This window comes from Leiobunum rupestre, chromosome 5 (assembly GCF_980474605.1).
Source record: "Leiobunum rupestre chromosome 5, qqLeiRupe1.1.hap1, whole genome shotgun sequence".
Taxonomy (NCBI): Eukaryota; Metazoa; Arthropoda; class Arachnida; order Opiliones; family Sclerosomatidae; genus Leiobunum; species Leiobunum rupestre.
The window spans coordinates 34,782,910-34,802,771 of record NC_143388.1 but is presented as its reverse complement, the minus strand read 5'-3'; the positions used below and the strand labels follow the sequence as shown (position 1 = coordinate 34,802,771).

Here is a 19,862-nt window from a genome sequence, read left to right as displayed (position 1 = left end):
CCGTGGTACCCTCTCCCCCTTTTCTCCATGCGAGAATTTCCGTAGTACTCCCCTCCCCCTTTCCAACGCGATAATTTCCGTGGTAGCCTTTTCCCCGCAAAAGTAACCCAAACTCGCAGTCGTACCAAACCCCCTGTACCACTTTAAGCCCCCTGTATACAATGGCTGATGCATAATGGCCACGGGACTAACGTACACCGAGAGAGCCACGGGACTTTCAAATCGGAACGAACCCGAAACCCCCCCTCCTCCTCTCACAGGACTGCTGAAACTACCCCATAAGATCCCCCCCCCTCCGTAATCTGCGACGGAAAGAGAGATAAATTCGGGTGTATTGCGGTTTGGGACAAACACGGCCCAACTCTCACGGGCGACAGATTTTGAGCATTTTTACCTCTCCTAGTAGGGGTTATACAACCACCATGTCTGTCTGTCTGTCTGTCAGGCCTGCGAACGCGTTCGCATTTTCGGGGCAAAGGTTAATCATTGCGTACGCAGTTTCTCGAAATCTGCGTTCGCAATTGCTTGGAATTAGGGAACGAAGTCGAAAGATTGGCAAAACCACCGTGTGACGGTGAGCGTTAACGGATAAATTTGCGGTTGAGTTGGGTGTGGTTGTTGCTTTTCGTTAACGCTCACTGTCGCGAGAGTTTTAACTCAGTTTGATTGGAAATTTTTTTGTAATATTTATGTGTTGAGTGGGAATGTTGAGTTTATGTTATGATGGTTGTGTTTGCTGTGATTGTGTTTTTTCCCCAACTTCATCTTATTCTTGACTTTTGGGACGGATCGAGTGCTGAGTGTTATGGCAACCTCTCAACATCCAATGGCAGGGTTTCCATTCGTCTTAGTGTAAATTTGCGATCGTATCGAGCGGGATTTGAACCCAAAACCTCCTGTAAGACAGGCGGACGTTCTACCACAGAACCACCGATACTTAGTACGCTTCTTCGGAAATTAGACTTTTAGATTTATCGGAAGTGTATATTACTAATTAATAGATAATTAAATTTCGGTGTTTATTTATATAGAACGAAATTTCGTGTTCGATTTAAATTTTTGCATCGAAGATATTGTTATGTAGCGTCTTCTCTGTTGATTAAAAACAAAAGCGCCACCCAGGGTTTGAAACCGGGCCGTTCAGTTAGGCAGTTGAGCGCTCTACCACAGAACCAACGATAACTCATTAGCTATACTTCAAATAAGACACTCATCGTAAGCATAATAGTGAATAAAGTCTTGAATTTTTTTGTTTAATATAATAAGTTGCTTAATTTCAATTTGGTACTTTTGTTTAGTGTTTTTTTAATGAATGGAGTTAAAGATTTTTTTCTTCTATTATTTGACGTTTTATTTTTGCTGTTGTATATTTTTTATCTTTTATTCTTTTAAAATTATTTACTTCTTCCGCGAAATGGTTAATTTTTTTGGAGGAACCTTTTTGTCACTTATTTTTTGTCTATTAATGTTTTGAGAACATTTACGTTTTCGGAAAGAATCATTTTTGATGGAACCTTCAAAGTGTATACGTCGTATTTTCCAACTTCTGCGGTTTGATTATAACTAGGTCGAAAGTTCGTAATTTATTAATGCTTATTGTTATCGACTTAAAATTTGTGATATTGTTGTGTTATTGCGGTGGTGTTAGTTTGGCGTTTAATATTTAAAATTAAGTTAAGTGCCTTTTCTGTGCTTTGTCAAAGGAAAGGTGTGTTTAGTTTTTTGCTTTTAATTTTTTTATTGGTGTTGGTGTTTGGATTGATTCTCTGAAGCCTGATCCATTGGGTTGTTATTATTAATTTTTCTATTAGTTATTCTGGCTCTGAAGCCTGATCGATTGGGTTGTTATTATTTATTTTCTATTTGTTATTCTGGCTCTGAAGCCTGATCGATTGGGTTGTTATTATTTATTTTCTATTTGTTATTCTGGCTCTGAAGCCTGATCGATTGGGTTGTTATTATTTATTTTCTATTTGTTATTCTGGCTCTGAAGCCTGATCGATTGGGTTGTTATTATTTATTTTCTATTTGTTATTCTGGCTCTGAAGCCTGATCGATTGGGTTGTTATTATTTATTTTTCTATTTGTTATTCTGGCTCTGAAGCCTTATCGATTGGGTTGTTATTATATATTTTTCTATTAATTATTTTTGATCTGCTCTGGTCTGATTGATTGGGTTGTTATTATATATTTTTCTATTGGTCGTTTTGGCTCCAAAGTTAGGTCGATTGGGTTTTTGTATTTTAATTTTTTGATTGTGTTGAGCTTTTGGGCGGTATTGTTAGCTTTTAATTATCATTTTTTCGTGCGAAGTGGTTTAAAGCAGGTTTTTTTGTGTTATTTCGTAAGCGAGAAAAATACAAATACCCTCTGTAGATATTTATTTCATTAAAATTTGCTTCGTATAACATTTAACCAAAGGTGGGCACTTTCTGCTCATTCACATTTTGAAACCTGTATCTGAACAGGGAAAATCCAATAATGGGAGAAAATAATATTTACTTCCGAAACTACGAGCTTAAGTTTAAAACATGAAAATCTCCAGATATGCAACCTAGCAAATATTCTTTAGAAATCTATTCTTTAAGAAAAATTACGTCAGAACACTAACTAATAAAAAGATATTTCGAAATAAATTTTGTTTGAACATATATTTTGCGATCAGTTTGATAATTACTACCGTAATTAGATATTAGAATAACTTGCGAAGGTCGTTCCCGGCGAAATCACTTCAAATAGATTTTTCGTCTAATAATGCCGCTCTTATCTTGAAAATAATATATTTATCGGGGATACATAGTTTTATAATAATATTTTTGGTTTGGGCGAACCATAATATTAAAAAACTGGTCCAGACAGTAAGTTTCTAGTTCAGAAACAAATATTGGACCTATTATTTTGTCACGGGATTTTAATATTTTATTTCAGCTATACGCTCCTCGTAAATGTTATCAGTTTGTTTAAAAAAATGAAAACCTCTACTATGCGACCAGAGGGAAGTAAAATGGGAGGAAGAATTATCCAATAATTAAAAAACTAATAATAAGGAAAGAAAATATTTTCGGGTATGTTTGGAAATTTCCAATCAAATTGAATAATTAACTGTATGGGTCTCATTGTCCAAGTAATTGATTTAAAGGTCAACGACGCAATTGACATCCAATATTTCGGATATGTTGCCTATCGTTATTTACCTTCCCCTTGTCAACTATAACTCAACCGAACTAATAGTTACCAACGTTTTAATTTAGTTGCGATTCTGATTCTATAAGTCAAATTCAATAGCTTTCTGTGTCAAGTCTAGTATTCCAGAAACGAAAACGCTTTAACTAGACCATCACAGAACTGACGTCCCCAAACCGTTGTTGGATTATTTTCTTGTTTAGTGTTTGTGGATATGAGTAAGGTTATGATAAATATCTTGAACAACCTTGATTGTATTTCAAGGTCGATCTCGCTTGGAACTATTAGAACAAACAATTTCAAGAAAAATATTCGTAGTGTCGATTTCGATTTCTAATGAATACTGGCGCTGGACATTGTTCTCGATAAAACCTGAATGACGACGAGCGATACATTTTTTTATGACTCTAGTGTTCGGTTTTGATAAAAGATTATTCAAAACTTTGAAAAAATACCTGTGTTCAGTAAAAAGATACTTTACGAACCGATTATAGTTAAAAAACGATATTTTTTCAAGTTACGAAATGGCACGTTAGCAAAAGAAATGATTAAAAATATTGACCAGAAATAATTTGCTAATGTTATCTCCGATATCCGCTGTTCAAACTCGCCGATAGCTTATTCGTATGATGATATTTCGTTAAAATATCAAAATAAATTGGTTTTCACCTATAAAATACTGTCGTGAATGAAATATACCTAGGTTTTGTACTGAAATATTTAAAACCACCAGTTCAGCCCCTTGATCTCGATTTAGGATCCATACAAAAACCGATTCTCCAGTGAATAGTTTTCAATTATATGATCACTTTTATAAATGAGATGGTAATAACCAAGGGCTTTGTACTAATACTAGGTATTTTGTAGATGATTTGCCTCACAGATGATCGTCTCATTATAGGGTATTTAAGGTCAGATTGTTTGAGCCAGTGAATGAAACAAAAACCAAAATTTCACGAAATGCCCACCTTTGCATTTAACTGATAACCTTGTTCTTTAAATAGGGTTAAATTCAATTGTGCGTTGTTCTAGTTCGTCTAACTCACTGTTGTAACTACTTAATTTAGAATTCTGAATAAATTAAACTCGGTTGTTTCGTCTCAATTATTTTAATTATAATTAAATTATATACCGTGCGGGATTGAACCGGGATTACGTTTTTAGTAAATAACTCTGAATTGCGGCGATATCTTAAAGGGTTATCTCGAGAGATTAATTCCACTAGGGACAATTCTTCCGAGGAAAGATATATTTTGGCTCGCCAACTTGTTAGAAACTGACATTAATCAAAGCCGACTCGATGCGAAAACGCGAATCGCAGCGTAGGTATAAAAATGGCACGCGACCCTCGCGCCCATAACGCGCGCGCGAAAAGCATCAGAAAATCGAGAAATAAATCTCCAAAATCGGTTGACGGTTGACGAACGACCCTACCACCCAAACAACAGCTTTTTATTATATAGTTGCTACTCTACGCTATTAAACCTTTTGATTAAAAGAAAAACTGGACTCCTATAGTTTTCATAAAATATCGTGAAGCAAAATATTTCTCGAGCGATATTATTTTAAATAGTACTTTCACGCTTGCTTTGTTTCACTTAAAAATTAAATTAGGGTTAATTTTCATGTTTTCCGTCATTACTATTTCTTCAATAACTTTACAACCACAAATCCGATTTGAAAAATGAAACCAGATTATGTTTCCGAATATTATGACGCTTGAACAATCTTAGGCACGAGATATTTTATTTTTTCATGACGTCATTTTGGAGGGGTTTGGCTATTTCCGGCTTTGCTCGCGCCCTAATTGCGGTAGGGCATTATTTTTCAACTATATTATTTTCGTGAGGGTTTTATTTCATAGAAGCCCTCATTTGGCTCTCTACCTTAAATAGAAACAAAATGGCTGCCGAGAGAAAACGGCCAGAAACGTTTGATCGGGACTGTACGTTTCCAGTTGAAGATTTAAAACCAACGAGCAGTCAAATTAGGCGAAAAATATCCAGGTGACATAGATCTAAAGGAAATATCAGCAGAAATTGAAAGTTTTAAATATCAATTTAGTTCTTTAATGGACAATCTTGAAAGCGCAAATTCTCTAGATTTATTAAATACCATATTGGAACATTCGCTGACAAATGTATATCCAAATATAACAATTGCCATTAAAATTTTCTACAAATCTCTTAATTTTATCGATAGAATACGAAATGTCCAAAAAATCTAATTTCGATATGGTTATCGACAAGTTTGCGGCAATAAAGGCCAGAAAAATTAAAATTTAAAATTGTAAAAATAAATATCATATGTATGAGTATGTAAAAATAAATGTTATTTTAAAATAACTATTTTTCTCTGAGTATTAGTTTTTCGTAAAATATTTCTACCTAAGGTTATGAGGGCGCCATTTTGATGTTTTGCCCAGGGCACCATTTGGTCTAGGTACGGCTCTGTTACTCACTGGATTCTAATGATTCAGAAATGAATGAAATAGAACTGTATGAAGATGAAGAAATTCAGCTTGATCACAATGAAGAAATAAATGTAGAGTGTGGAATGCGACCTACGGTAGCGGGTATTCAAATGAGAAACAACTTCACTAATAGATTTTATGAGCTCGATCGCGCCAAAGAAGGGCTACGCAATAAAGTTCAACATTGTTATCACAACTAGTTTTTTGAACTCTTGAAAAATAAATATTTTTTTAATTTGAAAGTAAATGTTAAACTTTTAGAAAATTTCTTATAACTTTTTTCATATATAAACCAAAGAACTTAAGTGGACTCTAAGTTATTAACAGAAGTTTTGGCAAGTATGAATTCTTGGAGACACTGTAGTTTTTCTTTATGGCGACGTTCTTTTGCAGCCTCTTTCTCTTCATGACGTCTGTCCAAATCTTTCCGTAATGCCTTTAATTGGTTGGCCACAGTAGTACGTCCCCCTAATAATGTATCTTCAACATTATCTGAATTGTTAGAACTTGGAGGGATTCCTTCTCCAGCTCTCAGAGTTGAAGGTGGCACGGATTTCGCTGTTAGAGTTGAAGGAGGCACTGAGTTCGCTATTGATGTTAACGGTGTGGAACTTAAAAACATGGACGTTTGAGCTACTGAACCATTATCAACAGTTTCAAAGTGCACAGTTTCTGTGCTTCCTTCAATTGTTGAACTAGATTGTATTATTTTAACTCTATATTTAAAGCTAATTAGTATACATCCATAAATTAAATTACTTCAGTAATTCTCTAATCTTGTTCCTCCTTAAAGCGTTTCCTGGACATCTTAAGACCACGGGAGTTATATTAGGATTGTCAAGGAAAGCTTCTCCAAGTTCTCTGCAAGATAAATGTATTGAGTCATAAAACCACCCAAGGATATATATTTATCTTTAGTCTTACGCTTGATAACTACAAGTTACACGCGATCTCTCACTTTCATTATTCAAACGTTTAGCACTCTTATAAGATCGTTCCAATGTTTTCCATCTAAAGCAAACACATACACTAGATTAGTATTGATCATATAAATTTATTCTGATCACGTACTTGTTTATTACTTGATCCAAATTAATTTTGTGGTCTTTCTCTGCAAATTTGATATGAATTATTTCAAAAAGTTTTTTTTTAGATAGATGTTTTCGTTTAACCATAGGTGCTTGTTCATTGTGCAATGCAATCAAGAGCTTTGTTAAAGAATCAGGCCAACGGAACTGTTTATTCTCTGATAAACAATTCTTAAACAAGGAAAAGAAGTTGAAATTTGAAAAGGAAAAGGAAAAATTTTACTTCTTTTAATGTACCGGGACTTCTTGATTATTCAAATCATTTGAATGTTCAGAGAAAATATCAGACTCTACGTCTTGAGCACAGCAATCTGTGGTCTCTTGCACAGTGTTTCGTAAAATTAGTTTCACGGGTACATTTTGGTCATTGAAAGCAGGAACCTCAACGGGTAATTCATTGATATCAGTCGGTAATCGGAACAATATAGGTTCCTCCCTCTAAGTTGGAAATATTTTTCCCTTAATAATAATTCAGAAAAACCGCTAAACAAAACGTATTACCCTCTCCAATGAAATGATAATTGTTGTTTTCAATGTAAATAAAACCATTTACAATTAATAGTAGGTCTCTCATCATTAAATTCGTTAAACACTTCCATGTTTGAGCTAACGCTTGGCGCTTCCATTGCAGCAGCCGAATTAGTCGTAGCAGACAACAAATCAGACATGTTTTAAAGCTATTTACAACGATTGCCCCTACTACCAAGGAGGGGTAAAAGGTGTAGCACCTAAAGTCCCAAATGCCCCAAAACTCTACCAATAGTTTACGGTGTAGTGTATTTGGAGTAAAATTGGGACGCGAATAATTTGCAAAAGCGTAAAAAGTTGACACTTTTCGTCCCGGTGTAAGCGTATAATTTTCACCTCATAATACCGCTAATTTCCGAAAGTGATGCGCTCTCTCATTGGTCGAGAGTGTCAAGTGTTAGCTTCGCGGTGATTGGTTGTCGGTTGCTTACCGGAGTTCGCGGCAAATACAGTTGTAAGAGTTCTAAATTGCAAAGGCCCGTTTTTCAAAAGTTTTTAAGTTATTAAAAATTGAGTTTAATCGATACAAAATTGAGATTATAATTTCGTCCTTTTTTGGTTTAGACATCGATATATTATAGGTTCCTTTAAACTGCAAGAAACCATTGTGCGAACCACTCTGGTAAGGACATTTGATACATTCTCTGTTAAGACTAAATACATTGTCATGTAAAAATTTAACAAAGTGACAAATTTTCTATAATAAAATACTTAAGTTACTGGACTACTCTCTTTTTAGTCAACCCCGCTTTTTTGATTTGAAATATAAAATAACTTACCAATGGTCTACGGACACTTATAAGAATAACACTGGTTTCTCGCATAATAATTGTATTACGCTTAAAAGCTGAAAAAGGTTAGCTAGTGCGAGCTTTTGGAATTTTGTTGACGCCTTTATTATTCATCGGTCGTTGGGACACGCAACTGAGCAGACCACAAAAAGGGCAGCATATATTGTGTCTATTGTTGGGATTTTTTAAGGGTAAACTTGCGTGACTAACCATTCCAGATACCAAATCCAGATAATTGGTACGTTCAGTAGCCTTCAAAAAATCTCACTCAGGACGATTTAGAAAGCGGTTTCTTACAGCAATAGGCACAGGCAGACCGGTGCCTACGTTGAAATATTTTGGGCCTACTTAGGGGCCCAAAAATTTCAAAAAAACTTCCCTATAGTGCCCTCAAAATGTGTTAATAATGTGTCTATTTAAAGTCTGGGTTTTCATTTTTTTTTAGAAAAGGAAGGTTTACTCTGTGTTTAGAGTGTTTCTCTTAACATGCCAAAGGTCATTCTCGAACTCTAGTATACTTTTCGATTGTATGAAATATTTATCAATATTATATTTCAATAAGAGACTAGAACTGGTTTGGTTCCAGGTAGCCCGATTTACCCATTTAGCTGAACAAATACAAATACAACCTGGTAGGTTGACACCTGCAATTTAAGGGGGTAGGGTAGTAGGCGGGATTGTTCTTCGACTCTTTGAGATAAGAATCCCAAACATTGGCCGCTATGTGACAATAGTCAAGCTAATATATTAAATAGTTTCTTGTTCGCATTACATTTCGTATTGAGCGTTAGAACGAGCTATACAACAAATAACAAATAGCCAAATAATTTTACTTAAAAGTAAAGTAAAAAGTTCCTGTTAGTATTTAGTGAAAATTACCAAAAAACGGCCTTTTTAAAGGCTAATAGTCTCAATTCACGAAAATCTTCATTGAAATCTAATCTTGGTTTATCTGGTCAGTTATTTTTACGTTTTTAATTTTTTATCGACAAAACAAATCAAATCGACAAATTATACGCACATTTTACTGATTAATGAGTAATATAGTTGAGCAATGAGCGGCAAAAACATTTCGGGGGCTTAAAAACTGCGAAAACGTAAAAGAGAAGTCTTAGAAGATAACATTCAGAAAGATGCAATGAAACGTTTCTTGCAATCATCAGACAAAGGGGATATCAGTGATCTGGGGTATGAACCTTATAATCAAGGTATTGCAGAAAACCATTTTGCACAAAGTTAAGTTGAATAAGTGGGAAACTTTAGTTCTACTAAGGCAAACGTTAGTCCTGCTAAGGAAATAGTTAAGGCTTGCGAGATCTCAGATACCTAAGGGATTGATATTAGTTTGAGTAAGGATTGTCTGCCAGTTCAGCCTAAAATAACTTGTTTTCCTAAAACTTTAATTGGTGGTAAAAATCGAAGTTTCAATTCCTCTTGGTATGATAAATATAAAATGCTCGAATACTCCGTAGAAAAGGATAGAGTTTATTGTTTTTGTTGCCGCCATTTTTTGAGTAGTAGAAACACGGGTTTTCTTAATGGGTTTTCAGATTCAAAAACTTATCCACCTCACAGGAAACGTTGCATCCAAAGTACAATACTTGAGGACTTGCGACAACGTATAAATGAAGGCTGTATAAATCATTAGAGGTATCTGCCCCTCGTCTACGACAGACTGGAGAGTTTCAGCAATTCCAAATCTAAGCGCTTACGCCAACGTCTGCACCGTTCAGGAGATTGGTAGACCTTCGCGTAAACGCCTATAAATGGGTTTGCTGAAACTCTATTATCATTAACCAAAATCATTCAGTGTCATACTTTTGTTACTTATGGTAGTATGCGCTTAATTAGTCCAAACTAACTGATTTCTGCTTTTTGGGGGACATAGGGATAGTCGGCCGTAAAATTTCGCTGAGTTAGACAGTCTAGCTACTTCGCACTGTTTTTAAATATGTGTAGTGAAGAAAAGTTGCTTATGACGTTGATATGCCGACGTTATTTCCCGGAGGTCGTTATCATTGAGGATATTAAGATTTTGAATGATGGAAAATAAGGTTTGCCATAAAATAAATAATAACTTTTTGAGCGACAATTAAACTTTTGATTTTTGAAGATAAGGTATAAAATGTTGTTGAAATTGTAATTGGCTTAACATGCATATACCTGAACAATTTTTCATTTGACCTTTTAAAAATTCATTAACTACTATTTAGATATACATATTCCGAATACGTCACCGCTCAATATGTAACGGTTTAGCTAGTGGCTGCATTTGTAGATTTCTATTTGAAACATGAGCAAGTTCATTAGATTTAGTTAAAATTTAAATAATTTAAGAATAATTATATTTTAAATTCAATTAAATTCATTTAAACAGTTCCAGGATATTAAGCCTCTGAAAACGTACTTACAAGGAGACTACCCGAGGTGGTTATTTCCGATTTTGTTCAAACTCGGGTGGTAAGTAGACCTTCATGTAACTTGAAAATCCTTAAAATGGTGGACAAGAATGGGCTTTCGTTTTGCCATGGCAACCAAAAATGTTTTTGACAACTTGAAAACTGTTTTTCTCTATGGAAATTAACATGGTAAAATCGAATACAATAGTTTTTCAAAATATTGAAAATTTCATCAACTAGAAACATAATTCACATCATGGCTCAATATAGTACATTTGGACCAATATACGTCAATTTGGGTAAATATGAGTAAATATACATATATTGGGTAATTACGACTAAATATACATATATTGGGTAATTACGAGTAAATATACATATATTGGATAATTACGAGTAAAGATACATAAATTGGGTAAAGTTTTGAAATTTCTGTGATTTTGGGTTATAACAAGACAGGATAAGTAAATTGGGTAAATTTGGGTTAATATTCTTAAATTGGGTAAATATAGATAAATTGGGTAAAAACACGTAAATTGGGTAAATACGAGTTAACATACGTAAATTGGGTAAATTTGGGTAAATAAACGTAAATTTAGTTCTGAAATTTATATGTCAATTTGTTAAATTTGGGTTAATATTCTTCAATTGGGTAAATACGAGTTAATTGGAAAAATTTGCGTAAATACACGTAAATTGGGTGAATTGGGGTAAATACAAGTAAGTTGGATAAATTTAAGAATATTTACCCCAATTTACCCATTACGTATTTAAACTCTTATTTACCCAAATTTACCTAGTTTACCTATACTACCCCAATTTAAGAATATTAACCTAAATTTTCCCAATTTAACAAATTTACATATTAAAGCCAGAACTAACCCAACTTACGTTTATTTACCCCAATTTACCCAATTTAGGTACAAATACTCGTATTGACCCAATTCAAGAATATTTACCCCAAATTGACCCATTTTACGTATATTAACTCGTATTTACCCAATTTACGTACAAATACTCGTGTTTACCCAATTTAAGAATATTTACCCCAATTGACCCATTTTACGTATGTTAACTTGTATTTACCCAATTTACGCGTTTTTACCCAAATTTACCCAATTTACCTATATTTACCCAATTTAAGAATATTAACCCAAATTTACCCAATTTACTTATCGTTACTCGTTATAACCCAAAATCACCAAAATTTCGAAACTTTACCCAATTTAGGTATATTTATCGTAATTACCCAATTTAGGTATATTTATCGTAATTACCCAATATATGTATATTTACTCTTAATTACCCAATATATGTATATTTACTCTTAATTACCCAATATATGTATATTTACTCTTAATTACCCAATATATGTATATTTACTCGTTATTACATAATATATGTATATTTACTCGTTATTACCTAATATATGTATATTTACTCATATTTACCCAAATTGACGTATATTGGTCTAAATGTACCAGATTGAGTCATGATGTTATTTATGTTTCTAGTTGATGAAATTTTTTATATTTTACCATGTTATTTCCATAGAGAAAATCAGTTTTTAAGTTGTCAAAAACATTTTTGGTTGCCATGGTAAAACGAAAGCCCATTCTTGTCCACCCTTTTAGGGATTTTCAAGTTACATTAAGGTCTACTTACCACCCGAGTTTGAACAAAATCGGAGATAACCACCTCGGGTAGTCTCCTTGTTAGTGTGAATATGTACCTTGGCCTTGTGAGGTTTTTAGTTCCACATCGAGATATATATATATATCGAAGTGGGACTATTGCTATGGACGGATTGTCGTTAAGTGTTGTGTGTGTGTGTGTGTTTGTTTGTTTGTTGTCGGCGTGGAAAGCGACTACATGGCAGATGGCGCTGCGAAAATAATTTGCAGTTTTCGCGAAAACGGGATTCGAACTCACAAACGGCCAGTCAAAAACTCTGATTCATGACGCTTTTGCGCTCGCGGCTACTGGAAGATTACAACAAAATGTTCGGAACTTCTACTCTATCCTCGTCAGTTTTAGCGACGCGGGGGGAGTTGGCTAGTTAAGTTGTCGAAATCCTTGTCCCTTTTTTCGCCTTATTTTACGTATATTTTCGCCGTTTAAGGTCAAGTGAACCTCAAACTTCGCGTCGGGTGGTGGGTGGTGGGTGGTGGGCACACTCGCTTAAGATGCCTCGCTCGAAAGTGAGTTCTCGAATAAACGAGCTCGAAAATTTTAAATGTTCGGGTGGTGAGCAGTGGTAGGTGGGCACACTCGCTTAAGATGCCTCGCTCGAAAGTGAGTACTCGAATAAACGAGCTCGAAAATTTTAAATGTTCGGGTGGTGAGCAGTGGTAGGTGGGCACACTCGCTTAAGATGCCTCGCTTGAAAGTGAGTAGTCGAATAAACGAGCTCGAAAATTTTAAATGTTTGGGTGGTGAGCAGTGGTAGGTGGGCATACTCGCTTAAGATGCCTCGCTCGAAAGTGAGTACTCGAAAATTTTAAATGCCCTCTTCCCCATATGTACTTATAAATGCTCTAAAAGCCCCACAATGAGATACTTATTTTCTTATTTAAATAAATCAACAAGAGACATTAAAAAACTTCATCACTCGTTACACCAAACAAAAGGTTCAAGACAAACTACGAGTTCAATCCACACTGACGAACTTCCTTTTGGGTAATAAAAGCAATAGAACCATAGAGAAACAATTATAAATTGAAGTCACTATCGGGAGAAGGTATTATATTATTAAGAACACGCGTACGCTTAAAAAGTTAAAGCATTGAAGACTCTATTTCCCTTCACACACTTACGTACCGCCATTATTAATTATTGGACTCCCATACTCATCCAAAAACTAGGGGCATTCGGGCATATGTAGTTTTATATCTATGAAGGTAATTTTTTATTACGATAATCTTTGCCGTATACCATTCGCAAAACTTAGGTATATTAACTTACAAGTTCACGTAAAGACTACCCATTTATAGCTCTACCACAAATAGATCGAAATTTAAAATATAGCTTTTTGTCAAATTACCTTGCAAGTTAAGTCAATAAATGACCTCAACAGCTTATGAATTGGTTTGCCCACCCATGTATCCTGAGGGTGGGCGGTGGCCTCTCTTTAACATAGGATGGTAAATAGTATATCTAACTATAGGAAATCACATGGGCTCAGCAGTTTTTATATTAGTTTGCCCACCCGGGTCTCCTGATGGTGGGTGGCATCCACCCTTTCACTTAGGGTGGCAATTTATATATCCAACGATAAGAAATCACAAAGCCTCAAAAGCTTTGTATTAGTTTGCCTACCTGTGTCTACTAAGGGTGTATGGCTTTGCCCATTCGAATACACTGATGTGGAACTAATATTACGGCCTGGGCCGACTTGTTTCTTGATAAGTGCTTTCAAAATAGAGAGCCATTGGTACGGCATTGGAAGTCATGGAAGGAAAATGTTCTATGTAGAGTAAAACTATCCCCCCCAAGAAAGGTTTTGAAGCGTCGAGTGAATTATTTATATCCAAGAAAATGCCTTGGTTCTTAAAGCTATTAGTGATATGAAGATAGTTAAAAATAAACTGAAAACCACATTAAATCTTTAATATTGCTAATAAAGCATTCGCGATGCACAATTTACTCTCGATTTAACCAGTGAATAACGTTTTAAATATACCATTTATCAGGTCATAATAGTTAATTATTTAAATAATTTAAGTAAAAACCTTCCAAATTATATTAATACGAGTGACTGGATCTTTATGTTTTTGATTGTAGTTTTGAATGAAAACTAATTAACAACCACCAGTAATGCACTTTATTCCAAATTGTCTTACATAATAATCACACATATTTAATTCTTATTTAAAACAATCAACTAGTTAAAAGCAAAGGCCACTCCATAGGCCTCAGTCATCAAGCGACTTTCCAAGCCAATAATTCAGGTGGCCGGGTTACAACGCGTAGGCGGGTGGTGAAAAGCCCTTCATACCACGCAAGCCAACATCTTCCTACACAAATTATGACCTTTAACCTCAACAAGAGCTCGGGGGGAAACCCCTTAAACCAGTGGGGAGAGAACTTGCAAACTCAACGAAGAAGGAGTTGTTCCGAGTTATCACCCAGTGCCACAAGCTGGGATCAAACATGCCTCTTCTTGCAGCGGGGCGAAAGTGCTAATTACTCCGCCACCCCACATTCGAGTAACGTCTCGTGTGATTTATTCAATCTAATCGAGCAGCTACAACACGCTCACATATCTATTGAGACTCATTGCATAGAAGGTCATATTTTTTTATAAATCTTTAAAAAGTGTAGGTGAACAGTTTAAAAGTGGCTGTTTATAGCAACATATTCTTGAAATAGATTACAATATATTTGCGGCACCAATTTAAAAAATGTATTATTAACGTTAAACGTTTTATAAGATAAAATTGTGTCAACTAATGTTACGAAAGACGTTAGGAACCAAGGGGGTCTCTTATGCTGAAAGTATTGACATTGGCTGTTAGTTTTTATAGCTTTGTGATAAAGATGGTTCGAAACCACACTATAAGCAGACGATATTATACAGAGAAACACACAAAAGTATTGGGAATAAACTTATAATTTAAATATTTGCTTATTTTGTTTAATGAAAAAATATACAACGAATAAACAAGGTAATATTTTATTAAAAAAGGAACATAATAAAACATTTTATTAATACTGAAATGCTTTCAAAAAGACCGAGGTTTATGATCTGTATAAAATCAAGGATATAAACTCATTTCGTGTAAAAAATCATTACACATCAATTCTATGGAATAATCTATTTCATTTTCTTCCTCCCCTCATCTGTTTCCTTATAATTTTTGGATTTATTTCATTTTGCTTCTAATATTTTATTTAAATATTTTATCCGAATAAACGTACGAGCTCTAACGTAACACAGAATCAGTTCTTTCTCGAATTCTGGGATTTTTAAAGGAATTATATTAGAAAGATTCGACACTAATTGGTGGTGCCTTGGGTATAAGCCTAGCTCATTATTATTATTATTATTTTCTTAGGTTATCTACGTGATACGCTTTAAACTCACGTAAAAATGAATATGATGGTTCAGTCAAACCACCGAATGAGAGTTGGTTTATCCAAGAAGGAACACAATAAATGTGATCCAGAATGTCTATAATAATAATTTAAAATTAATTAATTATGCTTTAATAAACGCATTTAAATTATTGGTTTTTAAAATAAAACATATTGAAATTGTAAATATTCAAAATTTACCAATGCGATCTATCTCTACTGTTGACTGATTCTCGTTTAAGAAGCCCTTTGGCTATTTTGTTACGATTAATCAAATCTGTTTTAGTGATATTTTTGGATTACGCTTCGACAATTATTATTGAAAGTAGCAATAAGGTCAGAAGCTTCACTAATTCTAAAACTTGAGCTTTAAAATAATTGAATTACCAAAGAAAAGCGAGTTGGGACATTATTAACCAAGATATAATGTCTAAAAGTACTCTAATAACTTAAAAACACTAAATCTATTATAATTATCAGCTAGGCTAACACCCAAGGCACCACCTTAGGCCTTAATAATCTAGCGGCTTTTAAAGCCATTAATTCAGTTCGCCGGGTTACAATGCGTAGGATCTGTTTATTCAATTCCGTTAGGTCCACTAACGGAATTGAATAAACAGATCCAGATGGAGTTGTTCCAGATGCCTGCCGTAGACCACCTCTTGGGGCGACTAGCCGAGCGCGAAGATATTTTCGAAACTGGATTGTAACTCCGGCTATTGGCAAGTACCTCTTCACAAAGATGGTTTTGTGAGTGCTTTAGGGACTATGTCACCGGTATACACATAGTCCTGGAAACTGATCATAAACCTGTATTGTCAATTCTACAGACAAAACCACTGAATGACTTATCAGCGAGACTACAATGACTGAGGATTCGGCTGATGCGCTGCTCCTTCCAGATTAGTTTCGTTCCAGGAAAGTCACTGGGTCCGGCTGAAACCCTATCACGGCCTCCCTTAAACATAGTTGACTACGATATACAGGACGAGGTAGGCGCACACGTGCAACTGGTTATAGCGTCACTTCCAGCTTCAAATCAAAAATTGGCCCAGATTTTTCAAATTCAAAGTCAAGATGAGGTCTGTTAGACACTGGTAAATACGTTCAGAAGGGTTGGCTGAACAAGAGAAATGTACAGCCCAGGTGCTTGGGATATTACCCGTCACGAAATGAGATAAATGTCCAGGAAGGACTTCTTATGTACAACGAACGACTTCTGCTCCCAGAGCTTATTCGCCCAGAAATATTGCAACGACTCCATCAGTATTTTCTTGGTTTGGGATTACGGAAGTTGTCCGGACGGACAATGGCTCACAGTGGACTTTTACCCGTTCAGACCAGTGCAAGAGGTCTGCGAGGGATTACGGCTTCCAGTCAGTTACCAGTAGTCCTAAGTTCTCTCAGAGCAACGGATGCATAGAGTCGTTGGTCAAGACTATCAAACTCAGAATAAATAATAGTGAGGACATCTATCTAGGCTTGCTGGCTTATCGATCGACTCCCTTGGCGAACGGATTCAGCCCAGCAGAGCTAATGATGAACAGGAAACTGAGAAGTGAGAACCACGGTACCCATCCAGCCATCACTGTTGCTTCCGGCGATACCTCCACGAGATACTTTGGTAAAGAGGGAAAACATAGCCGGACAGACTCAGAAGGTCAACTACGATTGTCATCACGGGGTCAAAAATCTACCGGACCTTTAAGAGGGAGACAGGGTATGGGTGGTTGACAAAAGAGTGGAAGGTTGAGTGGTCAAAAAGGCGAGCCGCCCCAGAACCTACATTATCGAGACATCGACGGGACACTTACAAAGCAATCGTTTCCATCTTTTGCCGTTACCGCCTCAATCAGATCAGTCCGGTCCACCGTCAGCATGGGACTATACAGCAGGTGATCCTTCGACTTCGTCACCGCCGATCAGTCGCCACGGTTCATCTAATACGTCCAGTCCTGCTCCAGATAATGCCCCTGAAACCACGTTTTCACCTCGAGTCACGACCAATGTGGATATTTCTGCGACTCCAAGAACCACACGATACAAATGTAATGGATAATACCATTCATAATTTGCTGAGCGAAATAAGAATCTTGAAAAATGGCTGTCACAACAGGGAAACCAATTGTTCAAGATTAAAAAAAAACATAAATATTAAGAAAATTAATAAATGCAATTTCCTTGGTGGTAATATGCGAAAGATATTATACCTGGTGCTAACAAACAACAATAAATTCAGTGCTGCCGGTATTTTCAGTAAAATCTATTGAACGTTAATGAGCAGTTCAACACAAATACCATATTTAAAACCAAGGTTCCCTGAAGTTCGGATCTGGAATACGGGAAACAAAAAATAAATGGTATAAGGCATGATGTAAGATTCAATATTAAATTCCTCCTTCAACTGGCATTTCGTGTTGGATAAATCTACTTTTCTATCATGTGTTGTTACGAGGCAGCACTCAAAAAAGGGCAATAATCTCAAATTACAAACAAGGAATCAAAGAACTACGTAATTAAAAATATAGCGAATGTTTTATAAAATTAGATTTTTAATTTTTAATTGTTAAGTATATTAAAACAATTCATCCTTAGAGCTTAAAGGCCTTTTTCTTGAAACCAGCTTGAACTTAACTAGATAGATTATGAATGACGTAATAATATTTACAAAACAGTTGTCATTTCTTAAATATTCCATGACAGATGTTTTACCATCATTATGTGAAGAAATTTTATTTAATTTTCTTTATGTCCCTTATAAATCAATGCATTTTAAACCCCTTTTCTTATATTAGCCTAGCTGATTATTATTATTATTATTACTTTTCGTAAAGATATGGCACAAAATGCGTTTCATGAAACACAACATATTTTCCGGTTAGCATACTTTTAATACCAGAATTTTATTTGTCATATTTGCAGAATCAAACTTTAATATTCTTCAACGCTTTTTGTATTCTTCTGTTTCAGCATTTTTCTGAAAAAATTAACATTAATTTAAGTTGATGTGTGTGTTAACGTTTTGCACTTTTCAAATTTATCGCTTTCCCGTAGAAATTTTAAATAATTCTAATCAATGACGGGTAAAGAAATTTATTCCTTTGCTTTAAGGTTGCATGGGTGGAGCCATAAAACATCTGTCACCCAATAAGCTGACCCCACCTTAGTTTAAGTTTTTTTAAAAATTAAGTATAGGTTATTTCAATAATTTCAATTTCGTGACTTAACAAAAGTTGTGTTCAGTTTGGGGATGTTGCCTTCTTGCCTCCATTTCTTCCACAAATTAAGGGCCTATCAACCACTTTATTGTCTTTTTCAAACTGAAGTGGCCTAAACAAGCGTCCAAATTCATGGTGAAACGGTTGCATAGAGTTTCACCCCATTGCCTCTATCTATGAGACAAAAGTGCAAACCACTCCGCCACCCCACAACGGATTGTTGGAAGTGCTTTATTTGACTTCGGATATGGAAGTTTCTGATTTTGTATGATATAACTCTCAACGAAACCTTTCAAAACGCTTCATTTGGTGCCCTTCACACTCACTGTTCTCAACTTTGATTCACTAAAATTAAACTTTGTCAGGCAGCTTATAAAACCATAGTGACGATTATAAGAGTAATTTTGACTTTAAGATCTAAAATACAATATTAAAAGTGTCTTAAAAATATTTTTTGAAACACTTTTTATTATTAAATTGTTTTACTAATAATAATTTTACAAGAAAAACTATCAATAGAAAAGTCTTTATATTACGTTTTGTTTCCACTTATAAAAAATGTATCAAGTAATCTTAAATTTTTTTAAAGGTAATCTTTGGAATTACTTAGGGAATTCCCTTAAGACGTATAAGGAAAATTGGCCCCTTTTTAGAGTTTTTTTAAGAAATGTTTAAAATAAATTCTTAAGAAATCCTAAAGATTGTGTTTTTCTAACCTTTATTCTGAAGATTAAACTTTTCCCGCAGAATTCCCTAATTATTTCTCTATGATTTCTCTAACATTTCTCTAAGAAGTCCCTAACATTTCTCTAAGAACTCCCTAAACATTCCCCAAAGAATTCCCTAAACATTTCTTGTAGAATTCCCTAAACATTTCTTGTAGAATTAACTAAACATTACTTGTAGAATTCCCTAAACATTTCTTGTAGAATTAACTAAACATTACTCGTAGAATTCCCTAAACATTACTTGTAGAATTTCCTAAACATTTCTTGTAGAATTCCCTAAACAATCTTGTAGAATTCCCTAAACATTTCTCGTAGAATTCCCTAAACATTTCTTGTAGAATTCCCTAAACATGTCTTGTAGAATTCCCTAAACATTTC

The 19,862-nt window shown here is 34.9% G+C and overlaps 1 protein-coding gene and 1 pseudogene across 1 annotated transcript; both read left to right on the top strand.

Moving 5' to 3' along the window:
• Positions 1–5,856, top strand: part of LOC149944356 (2-Hydroxyacid oxidase 1-like) — a 34,945-nt pseudogene extending 29,089 nt beyond the window's left edge.
• A 10,308-nt stretch (positions 5,857–16,164) lies between these two features.
• LOC149944355 (uncharacterized) lies at positions 16,165–17,272 on the top strand. The gene is made up of 2 exons (XM_090176315.1): positions 16,165–16,244; positions 16,768–17,272. Exons 1-2 carry the CDS (start codon positions 16,165–16,167, stop codon positions 17,270–17,272), a joined length of 585 nt encoding a protein of 194 aa, XP_090032441.1.
• The last annotated feature ends 2,590 nt before the right edge of the window (positions 17,273–19,862 follow it).

Coding starts and splice junctions, on each gene's coding strand:
- LOC149944355 (XM_090176315.1), top strand. CDS start 16,165: ATGGAGTTGTTCCAGATGCCTGCCGTAGACCACCTCTTGGGGCGACTA. Junction 16,245..16,767: donor GATATTTTCGAAACTGGATT/GTAACTCCGGCT, acceptor TTCTGCTCCCAG/AGCTTATTCGCCCAGAAATA.